We start from the raw sequence: 24,074 nt of genomic DNA, 5'->3' as shown, positions 1-24,074 counted from the left end.
CTTGAGCTGATGTACGCAAGTGGTTTCTTCTGTGCTCTGTCCCACCCTGACAATGCCCCTGTCCTTATTTTGGTGCCATGTAGTGGCTTTGCATGCCAGTGATCCACTGTGGTCCATCAGTTGCTCCCACACACCCCTCACAAAACACTCACAAATGACAACAGTTATTGAAGAAGTTGTATTTAAACCCACTTGATCCAAAATTCACCTATGTAGCAAAGGGACAAATGAAGAAAAGTGGTGACATCTTCTCCCCACCGGCACTCAGCCAATTGTTAACTCTGCCACAGGTTTTCCTCTCGTTCTGGGGCTGGGCTCCATTTCAGCACATAGGATTGTTGCATGCACAGAGTGCCAGCCGGCCAACCCCTTGAGGATCTCTCTGTAGGACAGCCAGCATTGTGCTATTCTAGCATGTGGCATGATGTTTGCTTTTCCTGTCTGAAGGTCTAAGAGAATACTCCCTTTATTTTTCTGCTAGAATAAAGCTGTGTTAGTTCATATACTGTAATGATATAAACATGGATAAAGCAAACATTTGGGAGGGAGAGGAGTCTGCCCAGCACAATGTGCAGCTTTTTGATGAACACAAACCCTGGAAGGTTGTGGGCAATGCTGGCTCCATGACAGGAGGCTGCAGCCAGAGAAGGGAAAGAGGCACCCGCTGTTCCCAAACTGTCCTTGCTGAGGGATTAGAGACCTAGCAGAAAGTAGGGGTTAAATAGCCCAAAGAGTTCAGCATGCAAATAAACCTCTTGTTTTGTGAGTATCTTCAGGACTTCTTGCAGTTGTCATAGTTCATGCTTCAGTCTTGCCTCACAACTGGGGGGGGGGGCAGGGCAGCAGTCTCTGCAGGGAAGCTGGTCTCATTTGTGAAATGCATCACTAATTTGGGGCACCAGCATATTTTTAAAAGCATCGGTTAGTTTGGTCTCCTTGTCTCGCTTCTCCCCGTTGCCAGCCCCACAATCTCCGGGGACAGAGGGGAAGGCGCGCCTTCCCCTCTCTCCCTGGACCCCTTTTGAACCAAGGGGCGGCAACGGGGAGAAGCGATTCTCCCCGCTGCCCCTTCCCTTGCTTTAAAACAGGTCTGGGGACAGAGGGGAAGGTGCGCGCGCCTTCCCCTCTGTCCCCGGAGATTGCGGGGCAGGCAACGGGGAGAAGCAATCTTCTCCCCGCCGCCCCTTGCTTTAAACAGGTCCAGGGACAGAGGGGAAGGCGTGCGGCGCTTCCCCTCTGTCCCCGGACGGTCTCCATAGGAACGCATTGATTGATTTTCAGTGCATTCCTATGGGAAACCGTGCTTCGCAAGACGAAAAACTCGCAAGAAGAAAAAACTTGCGGAACGAATTAATTTCGTCTTGCGAGGCACCACTGTACTTTTTAAATATTCCTTAAAACATTTCCAATTTGAAACAAACTCCTGTTTGGATTTATATTTAATTCTTTCTGATAAATGATCTAACTTCACATATTCTGTTAGTTTCAATGTCCAATCAAATCTGGTGGGCATGTATCCACTTTTCCAAGGTGTAGATATTATAACCCTCGCAGCTGTGGCAGCATACAAAAAGATTTTCCTTTTTCTAACTTATACTTTAATCAACTGTTTTTGTTTTGTTTTTTGTGTTTATATTCTGTGTTAGCTGCCCTGAGCCTGGGCTGGGCTGGGGAGGGCGGAGTATTATTATTATTATTATTATTATTATTATTATTATTATTATTATTATTATATCTTTTTTGGAATTTCCAAACCAGTAATGCCCAGTAAAAATGATTCTGGTTTTTTCGGGATAGTCACTTTCAATATTCTTTTAAGTTCAAGATAAATATCATTCCAGAATGGTTTAATCTTTTTGCATGTCCACCACATAATGCAATGTAGTTCCATCAGGCTCTCCACATTTCCAGCAATTGTTTGCAAGGTTTTTATACATCTTAGCTAGTTTGCAAGGTGTCAAATGCCAGCGATAGAACATCTTTTGGAGGTTGTGGTATCTCTATATTGTGGCCAAAATCTTGGGTCCATCTAATCATAGTTGGTTTAATCTCCTTCTCCTTGACTTCCCAGTCAAGGAGGAGTCGGCATGTTTTCGAGAGAACTTTGGTTTTGGTCTTGATTAAATGTATTTCAAATCTTGAGTTTTCTAGAGGGAAGCCTTTTCCTTTGTCAACTTTAAATCTCTCAAATAATTGGAAATATTGGAACCAGTCAGCAATGTATTCTCTCACTTCTTCAAATTTCTTCAACTTTAATTGGTTCTCCTCTTCTTTCAATAGAACTTGGTATGTCGGCCAATTTCCCTCTGTATTTTTTCTTTTTACCGCTAGTACCTCAGTTGGAGATATCCACCAAGGCACTTTAAGTTCTAAGAGATCTTTATATTTTCCCCAGATCTTGTACAGTGATTTACTAATAATGTGATTCAGGAAGTTTTGGTATACTTTTACTTTCTTGTATGCTAGGTATGCGTGGCAGCCGTACCTATTGTTGTATCCCTCTAAATCAAGCAGTTCTGGATTTTTGAGTGTACACCATTCTTTTAGCCACGTAAGACAGTCCACCTCGTAATACAATCTTAAATCTGGCAGGGAAAGGCTTTAATGTCTTTAATGTCAATTAAAATCTGGTATTTGATTCTGGGCCTCTTCCCCTGCCAGATGAACCTTGAAATAGATATTTCCCATTCCTTGAGGCAGCCCGTCCCACCTAGCACAGGAATCGATTGAAATAGAAAAAGTAATTTAGGTAGTACACTCACTTTTATAACTGAAATTCTTCCTGTAAAAGATAACTTGAGTCCAAATATCCAAGTTTCTTTTGATCTCCTCCCAAGTTTTTACATAATTATCCTGAAACAGGTTGCTCTTCTTTGGGGTTAGCCAAATACCCAGGCACTTTGCTTTTTGGCAAATTTTCTTTTTTTAAATTTTATAAATATTTATTAAGTTTTCACAAATTTTAAAAAGACATACAACACACACAATACAAAAATATACATACAATAACAAACAAACACGTATAATTTCCACTCCTTTCCCCCCCTTAAACTTACTTCATCGACTTCCCCATACCTCCCCTTTCTGCATTCCAATTCCCAAAATTATTTCAGCAAATCCTTCCCCTTGATTTTATCCGATTTTTCCCTTTTCTTTACTTTTACTTAATCTTTAACAGCTGTAATCCCTTACTTTATATAACCACAACATTTTAGCAATCATTAATTTTGCAATATTTCTTAAGATAAATTTTAAATTTCTTCCAATCTTCTTCCGCCGTCTCTTTCCCCTGGTCTCGGATTCTGTCCGTCATTTCAGCCAGTCCCATATAGTCAGTCACCTTCGTCTGCCACTCTTCCAGGGTGGGTAGATCTTGTGTCTTCCAATACTTTGCTATGAGTATTCTTGCTGCTGTTGTAGCATACATAAAGAATGTTCTGTCCCTCTTTGACACCAATTGGCCGACAATGCCCAAGAGAAAGGCCTCTGGTTTCTTAGGGAAGGTACATTTAAGTACCTTTTTCATTTCATTATATATCATTTCCCAGAAGGTTTTAATCTTCGGGCACGTCCACCAAAGGTGAAAGAAAGTACCTTCAGTTTCTTTACATTTCCAACATTTATTATTGGGCAAATGATAGATCTTTGCAAGCTTGACTGGGGTCATGTACCATCTGTAAATCATTTTCATAATATTCTCTCTTAAGGCATTACATGCCGTAAATTTTATACCGGTGGTCCACAACTGTTCCCAGTCGGCAAACATAATGTTATGACCAATGTCTTGTGCCCACTTAATCATGGCTGATTTAACTGTTTCATCTTGCGTATTCCATTTCAGCAACAAGTTGTACATTCTCGACAAATTCTTAGTATTGGGTTCTAACAGTTCTGTTTCTAATTTCGTTTTCTCCACCTGAAAGCCAATTTTCCTGTCCTGTTTATAAACCTCCATTATTTGATAATAATGGAGCCAATCTCGTACTTTAAGCTTCAATTTCTCATAACTCTGTAATTTCAGTTTATCACCCTCTTGTTCCAAAATTTCCCAATATTTTGGCCATTTGGCCTCCATATTGAGCTTTTTCACAGTTTTCGCCTCCATCGGCGACAACCACCTTGGGGTTTTATTTTCCAACAAATCTTTATATCTAATCCAAACATTGTATAGAGCTTTCCTAACAATATGGTTCTTAAACACTTTATGAGCTTTAACCTTATCGTACCATATATATGCATGCCATCCGAATACATTGTTAAAACCTTCCAAATCCAAAATGTCTGTATTCTCAAGAAGTAGCTATTCTTTCAACCAGCAAAAGGCTGCTGATTTATAATAAAGTTTAAGGTCTGGCAGGGCAAATCCCCCTCTTTCCTTTGCATCAGTTAAAATCTTAAATTTTATTCTGGGTTTTTTGCCCTGCCAGACAAACTTCGAAATATCTTTCTGCCACCTCTTGAAGCAATCCATCTTGTCCACAACTTGCAATGTTTGAAATAAAAATAACATTCTAGGCAGTACATTCATCTTAATAACAGCAATTCGGCCTAACAAGGAAAGCTTCAAATTTGACCATGTTTCTAGATCTTTTTTTACTTCTGTCCAGCATTTCTCATAGTTATCTTTAAATAGATTCGCATTCTTAGATGTCATATTAATCCCCAAGTATTGCTTTTTGGCAAATTTTCAGGCCAAATGTTTTTTCCAATTCTTCTTTTTCTTGAACTCATGTATTTTTAACCAATAATTTTTTTTTTGTTTTGTTCAATTTAAAGCCTGCTACTTCACCAAATTCTTGTATTATTTCAATTATTTTTGATAGACTCTCTTTTGGATTTTCCGTCATTATGAGCAAGTCATCGGTGAAAGCCTTTATTTTATAAGCCCGGTTCCCTAAGGTTATCCCTTTGACTTCTTATATTTTTTAATTTAAGATTTCCAATACCAGAATAAATATTAGAGGAGATAAAGGGCAGCCTTGGCATGTACCTTTGTTAATTTGGCATTCCTTAATGATATTGCCATTTATGATTATTTTAGCTCACTGTTCAGCATATATAGCACTTATTCCTCTACAAAAAAAATCTCCAAACCTAATTTCTTTCAATAATTCTTTCATGAATTTCCATGAGATATTATCAAACACTTTTTCAGCATCAACTAACATAATCACAGCAGGTTTATCTATTTTAAAGTCCAAGTATTCCAACACATGAATAACACTGCATGTGACGTCCAGGTAGAAATCCAGTCTGATCTCTATGTATCAATTCTTGGAGAGTTGTTTTGACCCTGGAGGCTAAAACGTCTGCAAACATTTTGTAGTCATTGTTTAGAAGCGCAATATGATTGGTCTATAATTAGTTAGGTTTGTTAAATCAACTTGTTTTGGGATAAGCATAATGTAACTTTCTTCCAGGGACGCGGGTGGTGCTGTGGGTTAAACCACAGAGCCTAGGACTTGCCGATCAGAAGGTCGGCGGTTCGAATCCCCGCAACTGGGTGAGCTCCCATTGCTCGGTCCGAGCTCCTGCCAACCTAGCAGTTCGAAAGCACGTCAAAGTGCAAGTAGATCAATAGATACCGCTCCGGCGGGAAGGTAAACGGTGTTTCTGTGTGCTGCTCTGGTTCGCCAGAAGTGGCTTAGTCATGCTGGCCACATGACCTGGAAGCTGTACGCTGGCTCCCTCGGCCAAAAAAGTGAGATGAGTGCCGCAACCCCAGAGTCGGTCACGACTGGACCTAATGGTCAGGGGTCCCTTTAGCTTTACCTTTAACCTTTACCTTTACCTTAATTTCCTCTCTTTTCCTTTTAACAAAATTTCCACCAAACTGTGATCTGGGGTGGTTCTGGGATGAATTTCAGCTTTTTGGACTTCACTCAACATGTTCTTAGTAATCCAGATTCCATCAGTTCTTCCTGCTGAGTTGTTAGGATCAGAAAAGTGGGTGAACTCCTTTTCCATTGGGTGTTTAAACTTCCATGCATCATTCAGACAAATTAAACCTATTAATTGGAAGAAAATGTTTGGTAATTTATTTCGTTTGCTATGGTTTTTTTTCTTCTGTCCTAATCCGGTATCGTAACTCCATTAAAGTTGCCTAAAAGAATAATTTTGTCCTAGATAATCCATTATTTCCTTCCTTTTTGTTTTCTTTAGAAGAGAAAGAGAGAGAGGATTGTTAGGTCCTGTGGCTTCTGTTCCCTCAAGGGCAGCTTCCTTCTAGTGCAACGTGTCTGCCAGAGGGCAGGTAGCGCAGGCCGAAGATGCCCACTTTAGGCTGGGGGTTTCTAGGCAGGGCTGTCAGAGTCCGTCAGCATTCCCTAGTGTGGAATAAGGGGGACCGGTGGTCTAACTTCATCTAATGCAGCTTCCTGTGTTCCCAGGTGAAGACTGGCAAAATTCATGCCACGCTCTCTAAATATAACGCTCCTGAACAAACTAACTATGTCAATGCTAAAAAAAACCATTTTTTTGGCAGTAAGGTGCTCTCTGAATCCTATGCCATAAAACCTTATCAACATTCAACACAGCCAGATGGGCAGGGTATAAATAAAACAGTAATAATAATAATAATAATCAGTTAACATGTGAACAACAACTTCTACAATTTGGCAGAAGGAGGTTTGCCAAGCAACACATGATATGACAGTTCACAGATATTAAAGAGAGAGCTTTCTATCCCCACCTGAGATGCTTCCGAATATGTGTGCTCCAAACATAACCTTTGCTATTTTTAACTTGTAAAGGGGAGTTCAGGAAAATAGTCTTTCTTGCCCACCATCTTTACTAAATTATTATTTCTGAGCAAACCTCTGCTTTTGCTGTTTAGATAAATCATGTCAGGGAATAATGCTTTCTCTAGAAATTATTTTTATTTATTTACAAATACAGCCCTGTATATTAGGAAAGAGGCATGTAGGCCTTCAATATGAAGTGATAACTCAGTTGCAGGGGATTATGTATCTGCTCATAAATGTCAGCTGCAAGCCTGGAATTCCTCTGGCAAGCAGATGCAACTAGAGTGGCCAGGCATGTGCTCCCTTTGTGGCCTGTAAAAAAATTGAGTGCCTTTCTTTCCCAAATAAAGGGTCCATATGCAACTCCCTTACTCATGAGGTTACCATAGACTCATTAAAGGTTGATGCAGCTCCATGGTGGTGGACAGCTGCAGTGTGTAATGTTACACACTAATGTGATTTATAAGGCTTCTTCACATTTTGGGGCTGCTATGAATAGCTTTTATGGTGCGATAATTAGAACCTTAACAGTCATTTGGCATTGGAAGTAAACTTTGATTGTGTGCCTTCTATGTGGCTCATCAAAATTCCACTCCTTCCCAGCACTGGCAGCGCTGATAAGATGACAATGTACAACACAGGCTTTGAGTCTCAAACCACATGCTCAGGAGAAATTCTCTGACTTCCTTTGGGCTTGAGGTTTCAAACCCTACAACCCAGTCTTAAAATGCATGACTGTGCCTGTGGCCCCAGGGATCCTTCATCCTCATGCAATGTCCTCAGGGCAATATCCACCCAAAGTTATAACCCATTTAAGTTTTGCTGAATTCAAATGGAGCATTGATGACTATCACAAACCTTTCCTACAGAGATCAGTGGGATTTAAAAGCGCATAGACTTGTCTGAATTGTGCCTTCATCATTAAGGTGCCCAGATAAATGGCTCCTCTTATGGGAAATGTGTTTATGCCAGCACACCACTAACAGTTCTCTATACATCCTGCTTTATGAGCAGATTTTGCAAGTGGGACAAGTCTTAAGAGCATAGCTGCCAACATTTCCCTTTTTTTAAGGGAAATTCCCTTATTCCAAATAGGATTCCTCGCAAGAAAATGGAAAAGTTGACAGCTATGCTTAAGAGTGAAGGCAGGCAAAACATTGAAAGAGTGCTGGAAGTAGTTAGATATTGCTGATGCCCTCCAGATGCATGCACATTTTTCTGACTTAGGGAAAACACCAAAGAGTTTTTCAAGGTTTTTGCGTGTGGGTTAACTGAACTGGGGGAAAGCAGAGCTTTGGTAGGAGCCCAAGGTGCCCCTCACTCAGTAACTGCTTCAGCTTTTTGAAATTGGCCGCCTTAAAGTCCAGAGTGCATGTCTGACTACTCACAGCTTTCCCTTGCCTCTGTATCATGAAACTTCCTCCCAAGTTTCCAGGTACTTCAGCTTCATCTTTCAGTCCCAGTCCCCCCCATTGTTGAGGACTTCTTGGTTCTTCCACCTTCTGGGAAATGAAATTGTCAGTGAGGCAATGGATGAATTTGTTGAACCTTACAGTCTTGGCAGAGTTTGAGTTTCTACAGATCAGGGAAGTTGAAGCCTCCCATGACTACTATATATCTCCTTTTTGAATGTTTGGTAATCTGCTCTCAGAAGGCATCATCCAAGTCTGCAGTCTGGCTTGGCGATCTATGGCAGACTCCCACAGTAAGGTCACTGCTGTTTCTCTCCTACAGTTTTGATCCATGTACTCTCAATCTGCCTTCCATGCTATACATCAGGCATAATGCCACCAAAAACATTTGGCTTGATTGTTGCCACTAATCAAATCTCATCTTTTGTCTTGCAGTGTCGTCCATCCAGAGGCCGAAAAAGAGGATACTGCTGGTGTGTGGATAAATATGGGCAGCGACTCCCTGGATATGATGGGAAGGGGAAAGGAGATGTCCATTGCTACAATCTAGAAAGCAAATGAGGGATATCCACCACCTTCTGTGGAATCTGCGTGTGGCATTTTAACTATCAGAAGCCTTGGAATGACTGGGCTGCAGCATAGACTGCGCTAGACTTGCGAGCTCAGAGTTTTGTCCCTTCTTATACTGCAGGGAGTCAGTCTCTGTGGTCTCTGCAGCTGCAACCTGCCACTGACACACTTCTGGCTTTCCATCTTGCCACACAAGGAGTTCTGAAATCCCAACTAAATCTGCACTATGGATACCCAGAAAAAATTTAAAGGGCTAAAAGGCACTTCAGAATGGATTCAGGGAGTCTCCACTGACTTTGTGTTTTTTTGTGTTTTTTTTAATTAACAGCCTGTGACCAATTTGATCCTGAAAGATAACTCTCCTTCTGTGTTGAAGAATTTATAGACTGTAAGCTTTGTAAAGATATTAAACATACTGGATAAGACCCAATCCAAGCTAAGCACTTTTTAAGTTGCCTGGATTTCAGTTGGGGAGTTAAGCATGAGCTCATTTTTATTCCAGTGAAATTACTTATAAGTAATATAGTGTGGAGTGGATCACATCCAAGGTTTCAAAGTAAAAGCATTTTTATTTTGTCTTTATACAGGTCTGCCGAGAAACTTTTATCTTCACGGGTAAAATATTTAATTAAAAAGAAAGCTCAAAGAACTTTTTTTTAAAGAAACATGTTTCTACTTGGCTATTTTTTCTGTAAAATATACTGTGTTATGAATATTCTGTTAGTCTGTATTTAATATAATTGTTTTTTTTAATAAACTATTTAAATATAACATAAATGTTATACAATCATTATAGCATATGCTTTTAAATTCTCTTCCCCAGAATACTTTCCAAAGCCTGCATCTATATCTCCAAGATAAGTGTAGTATTCACCCTTTCGATATGTCATAAGTCCATGGAGCAAAAAATGGCAGGGGTTTTGAAAAGCAAGCAGGGAAGCTTATTTTAAGATGAGAGTTATATTTGCCATACTAAGAATATTAATTTGTATTAAGTGCTCTATATGTCTAACTACAGTTCAGGAAAGGTGTTCACTCCTAAATTAACCTTATCTGGGCTAGTCTGATCAGCTCTATCCAAAGTGTTTATAAGATTGATTAAGCCATTAACTAGGTGGATTGGAAAAGGAGGATTTTAGTTACTTCAGAGACAGAGATGAAAATACATGTAAAAAGGTAAAGGGGCCCCTCACAGTTATGTCCAGTCATGGACGACTCTGGAGTTGCGGCGCTCATCTTGCTTTACTGGGCGGCTTCCAACAGAATATTAAAATACAATAGTCTATTAAACATCAAAAGCTTCCTCAAACAGGACTGCCTTCAGATGTCTTCTAAAAGTCTGGTAGTTTTTCTCTTTGACATCTGGTTGGGAGGGCGTTCCACAGGGCGGGCGCTACTACCGAGAAGGCCCTCTGTGTGGTTCCCTGTAACTTTGCTTCTCGCAATGAGGGAACCGCCAGAAGGCCCTCGGTGCTGGAGCTCAGTGTCTGGGCAGAACAATGGGGGTGGAGACGCTCCTTCAGCTATACTGGGCCAAGGCCATTTAGGGCTTTAAAGGTCAACACCAACATTTTGAATTGTGCTTGGAAACGTACTGGGAGCCAATGTAGGTCTCGGTGACCGTTCCTAGTCACCAGTCTAGCTGCTGAGTTCTGGATTAGTTCTAGTTTCCAGGTCACCTTCAAAGGTAGCCCCACATAGAGCGCATTACAGTAGTCCAAGTGGGAGAAAACCAGAGCATGCACAACTCTGGCAAGAGTGGGCAGAAAGGGTCTCAGCCTGCGTACCAGATGGAGCTGGTAAGCGGCTGCCCTGGACACAGAATTGACCTGTGCCTCCATGGACAGCTGCGAGTTCAAAATGACTCCCAGGCTGCGCACCTTGTCCTTCAGGGGCACAGTTACCCCATTCCAGACCAGGGAGTCCTCCAGACACACACACCTCCTGACCCCCAAAAGCAGTACTTCTGTCTTGTCAGGATTCAACCTCAACCTGTTAGCCGCCATCCATCCTCCAACCACCTCCAGACACTCACACAGGACCTTCACCGCCTTCACTGGTTCTGATTTGAAAGAGAGGCAGAGCTGGGTATCATCTGCATACTGATGAACACTCAGCCCAAACCCCCATGATCTGTCCCAGCGGCTGCATGTAGATGTTGAAAAGCATGGGGGAGAGGACAGAACCCTGAGGCGCCCACAAGTGAGAGCCCAGGGGTCTGAACACTCATCCCCCACCACCACTTTCTGAACACGGCCTAGGCGGAAGGAGCGGAACCACTGTATGACAGTGCCCCCAGCTCCCAACCCCTCAAGACGGTCCAGAAGGATGTTACGGTCGATGGTATCGACCAGTGCGACCAAGGCGGTTTCAGTCCCATAATGAGGCCTGAATCCCAACTGGAAGGGATCCAAATGGCCTGGAGTTGTTCAGCAACCACTCGCTCAATCACCTTGCCCAAGAATGGAAGATTTGAGACTGAGCGATAGTTGGCCATCATGGCCGCATCTAAAGATGGTTTTTTAAGAAGCGGTTTAATAACCGCCTCTTTCAGCGGGTCTGGGAAGGCTCCCTCATGGAGGGAAGCATTCACCACCCCACAAAGCCCATTGCCCAGCCCTTCCTTCTAGCTTTTATAAGCCAGAATGGGCAAGGATCAAGGAGACAAGTGGTTGGTTTCACTCGTCCAAGCAGCCTGTCCACATCCTCGGGGGTAACAGATTGGAATTGATCCCACACAACAGGACAGGACTCTAGCACTCTCCCGCCCCAGACCTGCTCCCACGGTGGAGTCTACCTCTTCCCGAATCTGAGTGACTTTATCTGCAAAAAACTTTGCAAAATCATTGCAGGAGATCATGTGGCCCGTACTGAACCCCGGTGGAGCAGGTGGTTCCGCTAAATTGCAAACCACCTGAAAGAGTCTCCTGCTGCTGTTTTCTGCAGATGCAATAGAGGCAGTGAAGAAGGTTTTCTTCGCTGTCGCTATCACCACTTGGTAAGGCTCAACATTGAGCTCTAACCTGTGTCCGGTCAGATTCAGAATGAGTTATTCACCACCAGCGCTCTAGCCGTCTCAGCGATTGTTTCATTGCCCTCAGATCCATGGAGAACCACGGGGCTGTCCAGGCTCCATGCAATCGGAGAGGGCGCTTCGGTGCCAAACAGTCAATAGCCCTGGTTAACTCAACATTCCAGCGGGCCACCAGGGAATCAGCTGAATGGCCATCAACATGGCATCCCCTACCACTCTCTGGAAACCCTTTGGATCCATTAAGTGGCAGGGGTGGACCATCCGAATAGGTCCCACCTCCCTGCAGAGGGGAAGGGTCATGGAGAAGTCCAGTTGCACCGGGAAGTGATCTGACCATGGCACTTCTTTAGTTTCGCTTTTGCTTAGTGTCAGTTTACCAACATCCATAGAGGATGCAAGCAATAGCCTCCAGAAGATCAAAAGAGACTATGAGGCTCTGGGCAGGAAATTGAAGCAACTAAATGCACAAATTGTCATCTCATCTGTCCTCCCAGTTGAATGACGTGGCCCAGGGAGAGAGGGAAAAATAGTGGAAGTGAACAGCTGGCTTCGCAAATGGTGTAAACAGGAACGGTTTGGATTCTTAGATCACGGACTGCAGTTTCTTGAAGACGGACTTCTGGCAAGCGATGGGCTGCACCTCACAACGGTTGGGAGGAATGTTTTTGCCAAAAATCTCAGAAACCACATCAGGAGGGCTTTAAACTGACTAATGTGGGGGAGGGAGACAGTGCTCCTGAAGGTAGGAGTCTATCAATTGATGAAGATGATCATCCAAATGTCATAGACCAAATGGAGCAAACAGCACGCAGACCTAGTGGTGGGAGGAAAAAATCCTTAAATAAGAGACATGGGGGAATGATTAATGAACTTCAATGTCTGTACACTAATGCGCAAAGCATGGGAAATAAACAAGATGAGCTTGAGCTCTTGGTGCAGCAAACTAAATATGACATAATAGGCATCACTGAAACCTGGTGGGATAAGTCCCACGATTGGAATGTAATAATGGGGGGATACAATCTATTTCAGAGAAACAGACCAGACAAGAAAGGAGGAGGAGTGACGTTATATGTCAGGGATGTGTATACCTGTGAAGAGATCCAAGATTTAGAACCTCAAAGCCAAAGTGAGAGCATTTGGGTCAAAATTAAGGGAGAGAAGAATAACAGAGACCTCACTGTGGGAGTTTACTATAGATCCCCAAGACAAACGGAGGACATAGATGATGCCTTCCTGGAACAGATGGCCAAGCATGCAAAAGGAAGGGAGATAGTAGTAATGGGGGACTTCAATTACCCAGATATTTGTTGGATGTCAAACTCAGCCAAGAGCATAAGGTCAAACAGATTCCTCACTGGCCTTGCAGACAACTTCATTGTCCAGAAAGTGGGAGAAGCAACAAGAGGAACAACCATTTTAGATCTGGTCCTAACCAATGTTGATGACCTGGTTCGTGGGGTAGAAGTGGAAGGATCATTAGGTGCGAGTGATCATGCTCTTCTGAAGTTTACTATACAGCGGAAAGGAGCAGCCAAGCATACTAGGACTCTTTAAGAAAGCCGACTTCATAAAACTTTGGGAAGTGCTGGGTGAGATCCCATGGACAGTAATACTAAAAGGAAAGGGAGTTCATGATGGCTGGGAGTTTGTTAAGAGGGAGATAGTAAAAGCACAACGTCAGGCAATACCAATGAGACGAAAACATGGAAGGTGCCTAAAGAAGCCAGGGTGGCTATCTAAAGAACTTTTAACTGAGTTAAGATTAAAAAAGGATGTGTACAATAAATGGAAAAGGGGGGAAACCACCAAAGAGGAATTCAAACAAATAGCCAGCACGTGTAGACACAAAGTCAGAAAAGCTAAAGCACAGAATGAACTCAGGCTTGCTAGAGAGGTTAAAAGCAACAAAAAAGGCTTTTATGGGTATGTTCGTAGCAAAAGGAAGAACAAAGAAACAGTGGGGTCACTCAGAGGAGAAGATGGTGAAATGCAAACAGGGGACACAGAAAGGGCTGAACTCCTCAATGCCTTCTTTGCCTCAGTCTTCTTCGATAAAGAAAACAATGCCCGACCTGAAGAATTTGGAGCAAATGATTCAGCAGAGGAAACACAGCCCAGAATAACTAAGGAGATAGTACAAGAATACTTGGCTAGTTTAGATGTATTCAAGTCTCCAGGGCCAGATGAACTGCATCCAAGAGTATTAAAAGAACTGGCAGATGTGATCTCAGAACCACTGGCAGTCATCTTTGAGAATTCCTGGAGAACAGGCGAAGTCCCGGCAGACTGGAGGAGGGCAAATGTTGTCCCTATTTTCAAAAAGGGGAAAAGAGAGGACCCAAATAATTACCGCCCAGTCAGTCTGACATCAATAGCAGGGAAGATTCTGGAGCAGATCATTAAGCAAACAGTCTGTGAGCACCTAGAAAGGAATGCTGTGATCACCAATAGTCAGCATGGATTTCTGAAAAATAAGTCATGTCAGACTAACCTGATCTCGTTTTTTGACAGAATTACAAGCCTGGTAGATGAAGGGAACGCAGTGGATGTAGCCTACCTTGATTTCAGCAAGGCATTCAACAAGGTGCCCCATGATATTCTTGTAAAGAAGCTGGTAAAATGCGGTCTTGACTATGCTACCACTCAGTGGATTTGTAACTGGCTGACTGACCGAACCCAAAGGGTGCTCATCAATGGTTCCTCTTCATCCTGGAGAAGAGTGACTAGTGGGGTGCCACAGGGTTCTGTCTTGGGCCCGGTCTTATTCAACATCTTTATCAACGACTTGGATGATGGACTCAAGGGCATCCTGATCAAATTTGCAGATGACACCAAACTGGGAGGGGTGGCTAACACCCCAGAGGACAGGATCACACTTCAAAACGACCTTGACAGATTAGAGAACTGGGCCAAAACAAACAAGATGAATTTTAACAGGGAGAAATGTAAAGTATTGCACTTGGGCAAAAAAAAAATGAGAGGCACAAATACAAGATGGGTGACACCTGGCTTGAGAGCAGTACATGTGAAAAGGATCTAGGAGTCTTGGTTGACCACAAACTTGACATGAGCCAACAGTGTGACGCGGCAGCTAAAAAAGCCAATGCAATTCTGGGCTGCATCAATAGGAGTATAGCATCTAGATCAAGGGAAGTAATAGTGCCACTGTATTCTGCTCTGGTCAGACCTCACGTGGAGTACTGTGTCCAGTTCTGGGCACCACAGTTCAAGAAGGACACTGACAAACTGGAACGTGTCCAGAGGAGGGCAACCAAAATGGTCAAAGGCCTGGAAACGATGCCTTATGAGGAACGGCTAAGGGAGCTGGGCATGTTTAACCTGGAGAAGAGGAGGTTAAGGGGTGATATGATAGCCATGTTCAAATATATAAAAGGATGTCACATAGAGGAGGGAGAAAGGTTGTTTTCTGCTGCTCCAGAGAAGCGGACACGGAGCAATGGATCCAAACTACAAGAAAGAAGATTCCACCTAAACATTAGGAAGAACTTCCTGACAGTAAGAGCTGTTTGACAGTGGAATTTGCTGCCAAGGAGTGTGGTGGAGTCTCCTACTTTGGAGGTCTTTAAGCAGAGGCTTGACAACCATATGTCAGGAGTGCTCTGATGGTGTTTCCTGCTTGGCAGGGGGTTGGACTCGATGGCCCTTTTGGTCTCTTCCAACTCTATGATTCTATGATTCTATGAGGTGAACAGCAAGTCCAAGGCATGTCCGTGGCTATGAGTTGGGCCTGACTTATTTAGGGACAGCCCATGGAGGTCATGCTTTCCATGAAGTCCTGAGCGGCTCCTTGTAAGGTCGTGTCAGCATAGATGATAAAATCCCCTAGGACAGCCAAACTAGGTGTCTCCAGGAGAAGAGCAAATAAGAGGCAAGTGTATCTCTCTTCCAGATCTCTCCATTACTACAGGAGACTCTTTAGGAGGTCTGAATAAACAGCGTGAAGAGAGCTGATTTGATTACTTTTTGTGAGACAAGGCTGCCACTGGACACAGCCTGTAACTCTCAAGTTGTAGAGCCTATTATTAAAACATTTGACCCCAGGGAAGCACATAGCGAAAGAAAAAGGATGACAACTTTTTGTATACCACCTATCTTATTTTTGCAAAAATCTGCCCATCTGATGAGCCTCCCCTCATTTCCTTTGTCCAAGCCACTTATAAAGATGTTGAACAAGGGGCTGAGGGCCCTCGCACAGGGAAGAGCACCATGTTGCCATGCATATTGGCCCTTATTTCTGATCTGCTGAAGATGTGGACTAGGCAATTATCAAGAGAGGCGATTGCAGGCAGAAGCCAGCCACATTCTGCCTCTGTCCTAGGAAAAATGTTCTGAAAGGCCTCACAGCCTGGAGCAATGTTTCTAGTTGGCTTGTCATTATTTGAAGGTTTGTGGGGAATGAGCTATCCCTGGACAGCAATAAAAATATATTAAAAATATAAATAAAACACGATGGTTCTCCAAGAAGAAAGTATCTTTTGATTTCTACAAAGGGTGATAGATTCCTGCTCCTGAATCTTGGGGCCATGAGCAAGAAGTTAAGTTGGGCACTTTAAAACTCGTTGATCTCCCTGAGCTTAAGTGCTCTGCGCTACTTTTCCAGTGTTGGCAAAGTTCTTGGATGACTCAGAACATGCTTCCTGATTCATGAAAGGAGATTCCAGAATCACACAGAACTTAAGGAGTCCTTTATGAAAACTGCTTTGAGAGATTCAATAAATATACCACTGTGTGTGTTTGTTTGTTTGTTTATAAAATGGGATCAATAATTCACTTTCATGGCAAAGACTCTGCTCCTCTCTTAGTGATGTGCAGAACACGCCTCTTTCAGAGGAGAGCAGTCCAGAAAAGCTGGGCCGAAGTCTCACTCTGTTTTCAGGTGAGGATTAGCATTGTTTTAAGTTGTAGGATTCCTAATGTGGCCTAATGAAGGTTCATAGAATCATAGAATCATAGAGTTGGAAGAGACCACAAGGGCCATCGAGTCCAACCCCCTGCCAAGCAGGTTCTAATGGAGATGCTCCGCAAGCCTGCTCTATGTGGACAGAGCAAGCAGAAAAACAGTCATTGCCTTAAAAAGCAGATAGCCTATCAAATGGCATTGGGTTGGAATACAGTATATCTACAGTATAACTTTGCTATCACAAAGTTAAGGTCACAGAATTTTCTCCATATTTTCTACTTCAATATGTTACAGTGTTTTAAATTACAGTGTTTTAAATTAAGGCAAGTATTTAATTTTCAAAAAGACATGACATGAGCATCCAATATCCCCCCACCCTGTCCCCAGAAATCCTGTTCAGAAGCCAAACTGCCTAATGATTTTCCAGTTTATACCTGAAATATTTGTGGGATCCATCTGACCTCCAACAATGTGGACAAGGTCAGGCAACGCAAATACAGTGTGTTACTTCCGGGTTTTGATGCTTGCGCAAGCGCAGATGCTCAAAATTACGTCATGTGCATGCACAGAAGTGGCGCAAAGCGGCGTGCGCAGACGTGCCGTCGCTGGTTATGTTTGCTTCTAGATGTGAACAGGGCTCCGGAGAAACATCCCGTTCGCATCTAGAGGTACCACTGTATACATATAGGATGATCAAGATGAGCTTAGGGAAGTTTTTCATGCCACCCAAAAAGTTAAAAACCTAGTTCTCCTAGGTGCCAGCTGTAATTAGTGTGGGGCATAATTCAGTAACATGTGTGGAATTAGCTCTGTTATTTTTGGCCCACACAAAAGTGAATGGTGTAAAAGTGAATTAATGCCTCTTTTTTTGCTTTCATTGGTCTTTTTTTAAAATTCAGTTCTCAGCTCAATATTTTAATAAGCAAACACTTCACTTGTGATTTAGGATCCCAATGAAAACACAATAAAACAAACTTCAGTATTACACCTGATTATTGCTAATCACTTTCACATAAACCATGAAAAGCATATGTTAAGAACAAAGGGCGTAAGAATCTGCATGTAGCATTTTTCACATCACATGGCCTGGATGTGAGACACATGTACACAGAACAAGGTGGTAAAGGCAGGTAGACTAAAACAGGGCTCACCAGCCTGGCCCTTGAGCCTGCCCGTAGCTGCTATGGAATCTGCAAAGGGTGCCCTCACAAACGCACAGCGCATGATTGGGGGGGGGGGTTGCACCATGTTGTGCCCTTGTCTCTTTGTCAGATGCAGCTGTCATTTTGCAACATGTGGCTTAAGAAAATGGTGGAATCAGCAGGGCTTTCTTCAGTCAGAACTTGCCAGAACTTAGTTTCAGCGCCTCTCAGCCGCTGCCATGATAAGAGTACGAGGAAGGCGTTCATGGTGAGTTCTGGCAGCTCTTTTTCTAGAAAAATAGCACTGGGAATCACATTGCCAAATGCTTCTTTCCATACTTACCCAGTGAGCTGTGTACATTTTTTAAAAACCTAAGTCTCTGCAAGCAGAAAGCCAGGATAGCAGGCCAGGCCTAACAAACAGGACTGGGGTATTCTAAGAGATGTTCAGATCCCATTGAATTCTATAGAAGGAAAGCAAATAGATTGAATCTTGGGATGGTTTAGATGGAGCAAACCTTGACTCTCACCCTGACAGGGACATTGCTGGGGACCTGTAGTGTGTGCTGAAATTTTTCATAGGGGAACTTTGCGCCTCTCTAAGCCGGGCAGGAGCCTCCTGAGCTTTGGGCACCAGGCTTTAATACTCTAATTCACCAGGAACATTTAGGAGACTAGCCTAGTCCCCCTAGTCCACCGACTGCACATCACTGCTGGGGTCAGTTACGGTATAACCCCCACACTCATTGGAAATGAGAACTTACCTTTTTGCTCTTTCCTATATTATTCAATTCTAGGGACGTGGGTGGCACTGTGGTCTAAACCACTGAGCCTAGGGCTTGCTGATCAGAATGTTGGTGGTTCGAATCCCTGCGACAGGGTGAGCGCCCGTTGCTTGGTCCCAGCTCCTGCCCATCTAGCAGTTCGAAAGCACGTCAAGTGCAAGTAGATAAATACGGTAGGTACTGCTCTGGCAGGAAAGTAAATGGCGTTTCTGTGTGCTGCTCTGGTTCTCCAGAAGAGGCTTAGTCATGCTGGCCACATGACCCAGAAGCTGTCTGTGGACAAACACTGGCTCCCTTGGCCTATAGAGCGAGATGAGCGCTGCAACCCCAGAGTCGTCCACGACTGGACCTAACAGTCAGGGGTACCTTTACCTTGACCTTTATATTATGCAATATACCTCAGAAGGAGCATCTCCACCCCCATTGTTCAACCCAGACACTGAGGTCCAGCTCCAAGGGCCTTCTGGCGGGTCCATCACTGCTAGAAGTGAGGTAACAGGGAACCAGGCAGAGGGCCTTCTCAGTAGTGGCACCTATCCTATAGAACGCCCTCCCACCAGATGTCAAGGAAATAAACAACTATCTGATGGCAGCCCTGTTGAAGGAAGTTTTTAATGACTGATGTTTTAATGTATTTTTAATCTTTTGTTGGAAGCCATGGAGAGTGGCTGGGGAAACCCAGCCAGATGGACAGGATATATATATATATATATATATATATATATATATATATTTGCTTTCGTAGATTTTCACGGGTACAGGAATGCAGGTTTTGGTGTCTTCGGGTGTCTTCCCGTGTAAGAGTTGGGGTGTCTAGGCGACGTTTCGACGAGGTCTCACTCGTCATCTTCAGGCTGGTGCTTTCGGCTTCTTGTTACTGGAACAGAGCAGGATCTCAGTGTTTGAGTTCCTATAAATACTGTTGAGGGGGTGTGGTGTATAGCCTCCAACGTTCTGGGCAGAGAGGAAGTTTCCAGGTTAGTGTGCCTTTTCTTCTTTTGTTCATTAATTACTTGAGGGATATCTTGAGTGATTTCTTGAGTGATATTCTGAGTACCACTTAGGAGGGTCATTAGGTGTGGATTAGTTGCTAAAGCTTTCGCGTCTTGACCTCTTGAGCTTGTGAAGAGTTTTTTCTGAGAAGATGGCTGTACTGCACTTAGTTGTGCTCTGGCTTGGCTTCCGCCTGCCAGACATCTGGAAATTAGCCCTCCCCACAAAAACCGACACCAGAACCAGAGGCACACAGAACGCCATCTCCAATCAACCACACCAGACCCAAACCCAGACCCTCTCCACAGATAAATTACAGACACCATCCAGTAGCCAAACCATAGTGGCACCTCCGGATGCTGCACCCCCCTGCAATCCCTACACAGATCTGGCTGGCACAGGGCACAAAACCACAGCTCGCCCCTATACACGAAGCCAAGCCAGAGCACAACTAAGTGCAGTACAGCCATCTTCTCAGAAAAAACTCTTCACAAGCTCAAGAGGTCAAGACACGAAAGCTTTAGCAACTAATCCACACCTAATGACCCTCCTAAGTGGTACTCAGAATATCACTCAAGAAATCACTCAAGATATCCCTCAAGTAATTAATGAACAAAAGAAGAAAAGGCACACTAACCTGGAAACTTCCTCTCTGCCCAGAACGTTGGAGGCTATACACCACACCCCCTCAACAGTATTTATAGGAACTCAAACACTGAGATCCTGCTCTGTTCCAGTAACAAGAAGCCGAAAGCACCAGCCTGAAGATGACGAGTGAGACCTTGTCGAAACGTCACCTAGACACCCCAACTCTTACACGGGAAGACACCCGAAGACACCAAAACCTGCATATATATATATATATATATATATATATATATATATATATATATGTCAGGGGTTCAGAAGCAGAGACGCAGAGAAGGGAGGAGACAGAGAGCGAGGGGGAGGAATACGAAGGAAAGATGAGTGGGGATGACGAACCGAGATCGCCGAGCTTATCCAGTGAGTCCGAGGATTCCCAGAAGGGAGCGCCAGCGGTCAGAGCAAGGGGGGAAAGCAGGGGGACACCCCAGGAAGAAGGGTCCAGAGAGGAATCAGAGAGCAGCAGTTGGAGATCGGGACCCACGTACCCAGCCGGGAGCAGCGGGGAGAAAGGGGACCAGATATCGGGTTCCGGAGGCTTTCAGAAGGAGGGAGGGCATGAGTCAGGAGTAGTCACGCCCACCTCGGGGAGCGACGAAACGATCAAGAGGAAGGTTGAGAGTTGGGCGCGCGCGCCAAGTTCAAATGTAGCGGAAGCTGGCGCAGTAAGCAGCCCAGAGAGTGAACCAGGTCCCAAAGCCCGCCGCAAGGAGGCGGAAGGGTCAGGGGGGTCCGCGTCAGAAGAGAGTAGGAAAAAGGAGACCCCGGGGGGCAGAAGGACCCAGAGACGGAGGGAAAGGCGCAGGAGGTGGAGCAAGGCTAGGGTATTAAGCTGGTGTGCTAGAGGCGGAGACTCAGACGGGTCTTCGCCGGTCTGAACTAGAAGAAGTAGGGCTGCATATTGCAGTTTGGAAATGGAAGCTGTAATCCAATAAAGACTCTTTTAACCTGAACGCTGGCTAACGTGGTCCTATGTGAGCTGGGACTGAGTGGCAGCCCTGACAGTAAGACCCGTCTCAGTTAAGCTTCGGACACCTGATACCTCGCAGCGGAGGCAGAAGCAGCGAGAGGAGGAAATTGGTGTTTGGGAGCGAGCTCACAACGGTTGGCAGAGATGACGGAAGCAGAGAAAATTTCAGCGCTGCAACAGGCAGTGACCCAATTGAACGCGGAGGTACAGGCATCCAAGAAAAGGGAGGAGGATGCGGCAGCCGCCTACAGAGATCTCCACGCCAGGTTTGAAGCATTGGTTAAGCATGGGCAGCCAGGACCCAGACCGGAGGGGGTTGGGTTGGCACGGAGAGCAGGAGGGCTTGTGGCTCACTTCGATGGGAATTTACAACAGTACCCCAATTTTCGAGCAGACGTAATGTGCGCACTGCAACTGCTGGCGAAAGACTTTAGGGATGAGGAAGAGAAAGTGGGGTTTATACTATCCCATTTGCATGGGGATGCTAAAGCGTGGCTACGCAATTTGTGGAGGGATAAAGATCCGGCACTTCAGAATGCAGATGCCTTTATCAAAGCGATGGATGCGTGCTTTTTATCTACCATTGACGTGGATCTTGCCCGACGGGAGATTCATGGACTGAAACAAGGGAGGGCGAGCGTACGCCAGTATCACGCCCGCTTTTTTGCGCTGGTCAGTGCCTTGGAATGGGACCGGGATTCGCCCCCAGTCAGAGACCTATTCTGGGAGGGTTTGAGCAGTGCTGTTAAAGACGAAATTGCGAGGGGGGAGAGGCCCCGGAGCACGCAGGAGGTGGTCCAAAGGGCGCTGACTGTGGGGGTGAGGCTGGAAGAACGTCCATGGTGCAGAGACGAAGGACGTGGAGGGCGCGAAGCAGCGAGAAGTTTCTCTTTCGTTCCCAGGGACGCTACGCGTGCGCAATCTACACCTCCGCCAGGAGGGGGAGTGGAACCTATGGAGGTGGGAGGAGCCAGGGCTCAGTCAGCTACCAGAGCCCCTGCACCGGCGGCAGTCAAGACTAAACCTCCTAGAGGGACCAGGAAGTGTTATATATGCGACAGCTCTCAACACTTGGCGAAAGAGTGTCCCCAGAGGAGCTCCAAGCACACTGCAGCCTCCGCAACGGTGAAAGCGGCCATGCAACACAGCGAACACCAGCAGGGAAACGACGATGTCTGGCTGGAGACAGAGGCACTGGGGCCCAGCCAGACGCATCACTGAAGCAGTCCCCAGCGATCTTGCAACCCACAGACCCCCTCCCACCCAAACCAGTAGTGCAACTCACAGCATCTCTCCAGCTGCCCGATGGCGTCACTATCGAAGTCCCGCTTTCTGTGGATTCTGGAAGCAACGCAGACTTTATAGCACAGGATTTTGTGGAGCAGCACGCTATACAGCTATTACCGGCCACTCTGCCCCTGCAAGTCGTCACAGTGGATGGCAGAGAGTTGCTGGGGGGGCAGGTGGTGAAGCAAACGCCGCCAATGGTGATGCGCCTTGGCAACCACAGGGAAGTCATCAGTTTTAACGTCACACGACTGTCGGACACACCCATTGTGTTGGGCATGAGTTGGCTGGACAGGCACAGTCCGACACTGGCTTGGTACCAGCGACAGCTGATCTTCGGCTCCTCTTACTGCGCAGAACACTGCATCCTGCCCGGACAGGAGGGAGAGGAGGAGGAATCACAACTGCAGTTGGGAACGTTGCAAGCAGTCCCCCACAAATACGCAGACTTTCTGGAGGTCTTCTGCGAGAAGGAGGCAGACAAGTTACCACCGCACAGGCAATATGACTGCAAGATTGACCTCCTACCAGGGGCGACGCTACCGAAGGGGAAGCTGTATTCCATGTCTGAGGATGAACTACAGGAACTCAAACAGTTCATAGATCACAATTTGGAGCGCGGTTTCATCCGGGAGTCCAGGGCAGGAGGGGGCAGTCCTGTTTTCTTTGTGAAGAAGAAGGACACGCCCCAAAAGAGGCTGGTGGTGGATTTTCGCCTCTTGAACAAGATGACCAAGCCCTCTGATTTCCCCATGCCCAGGATTGACGACCTACTGGCGACGGTGCGCAAGGGACGCGTGTTTACCAAGTTGGACCTGCGAGGGGCGTACAATCTCATCCGCATGAGGGAGGGCGATGAGTGGAAGACAGCCATGTTCACGCCTCTGGGCACCTACGAGTACAGAGTGATGCCGTTTGGATTGCAAAACGGTTCTCACTGTTTTCAAGCTTTCATGCATCATGTGTTGGCGGGACTCCTCTACAAGAAGTGCGTCTGCTTTCTGGATGACATCCTGATATTCTCCGAGTCGCAGCAAGCGCATGACCAAGACGTTCGGGAGGTGCTGGAGAGGTTGCAGCAGCATAGACTGTACGCCAAACTGGAGAAGTGCCAGTTCGACACGACGGAGGTGGATTTCTTGGGTTACAAGTTGTCGGACAAGGGGCTAGCCATGGACAGCGCCAAGGTGCGAGCGGTGTTGGATTGGAAGAGCCCGCGCAACCGGAAGGAGGTCCAGCGGTTTGTCGGCTTCGCCAACTTCTATCGCAAGTTTATCAAAGGGTTCGCGATGCAGACGGCGGCTATTACGGACACGCTAAGCTCCAAGAAAAAGAAATTCATCTGGACGGAGCAGGCAGAGCAGTCCTTTCAGGCACTCAAGCGTCTCTTCGCGTCGGAAGAGCAACTGCTGCATATCGACCCCAGCAGACCGATGCGGGTAGAGACAGACGCGTCCGATAGAGCAGTGGGAGCTGTCCTGCTGCAGAGGGACCCACAGGGGGTCTGGAGACCGGGAGCGTTCTACTCCAGAAAGCTCAGCAAGTCGGAGCAGAACTACACCATCTGGG

At 45.3% G+C, this 24,074-nt stretch overlaps 2 protein-coding genes across 3 annotated transcripts in view; one reads left to right on the top strand and one right to left on the bottom strand.

Annotated features, from left to right (window-relative positions):
• Window positions 1-9,515, top strand: part of IGFBP3 (insulin like growth factor binding protein 3) — a 40,532-nt gene extending 31,017 nt beyond the window's left edge. For both annotated transcript variants that reach the window (XM_081165224.1, XM_081165223.1), the window contains one exon: window positions 8,591-9,515. In XM_081165224.1, the coding sequence (XP_081021350.1) occupies window positions 8,591-8,716 (126 nt within the window). In that variant the 3' untranslated portion in view covers window positions 8,717-9,515. The remainder of the gene's footprint in view (window positions 1-8,590) is intronic.
• Window positions 9,516-19,659: 10,144 nt separating this feature from the next.
• The window catches only part of ADCY1 (adenylate cyclase 1), a 329,819-nt gene continuing 325,404 nt past the window's right edge, over window positions 19,660-24,074 (bottom strand). Inside the window, exon 21 of the transcript XR_014001150.1 lies at window positions 19,660-19,746. The gene's annotated coding sequence lies outside the window, so the exon portion shown is untranslated. The remainder of the gene's footprint in view (window positions 19,747-24,074) is intronic.

This window comes from Podarcis bocagei (genome assembly GCF_964188305.1).
Source record: "Podarcis bocagei genome assembly, chromosome: 12".
NCBI lineage: Eukaryota > Metazoa > Chordata > Lepidosauria > Squamata > Lacertidae > Podarcis > Podarcis bocagei.
The sequence above is the reverse complement of the archived record's forward strand: the minus strand, read 5'-3'. Positions and strand labels throughout refer to the sequence as shown.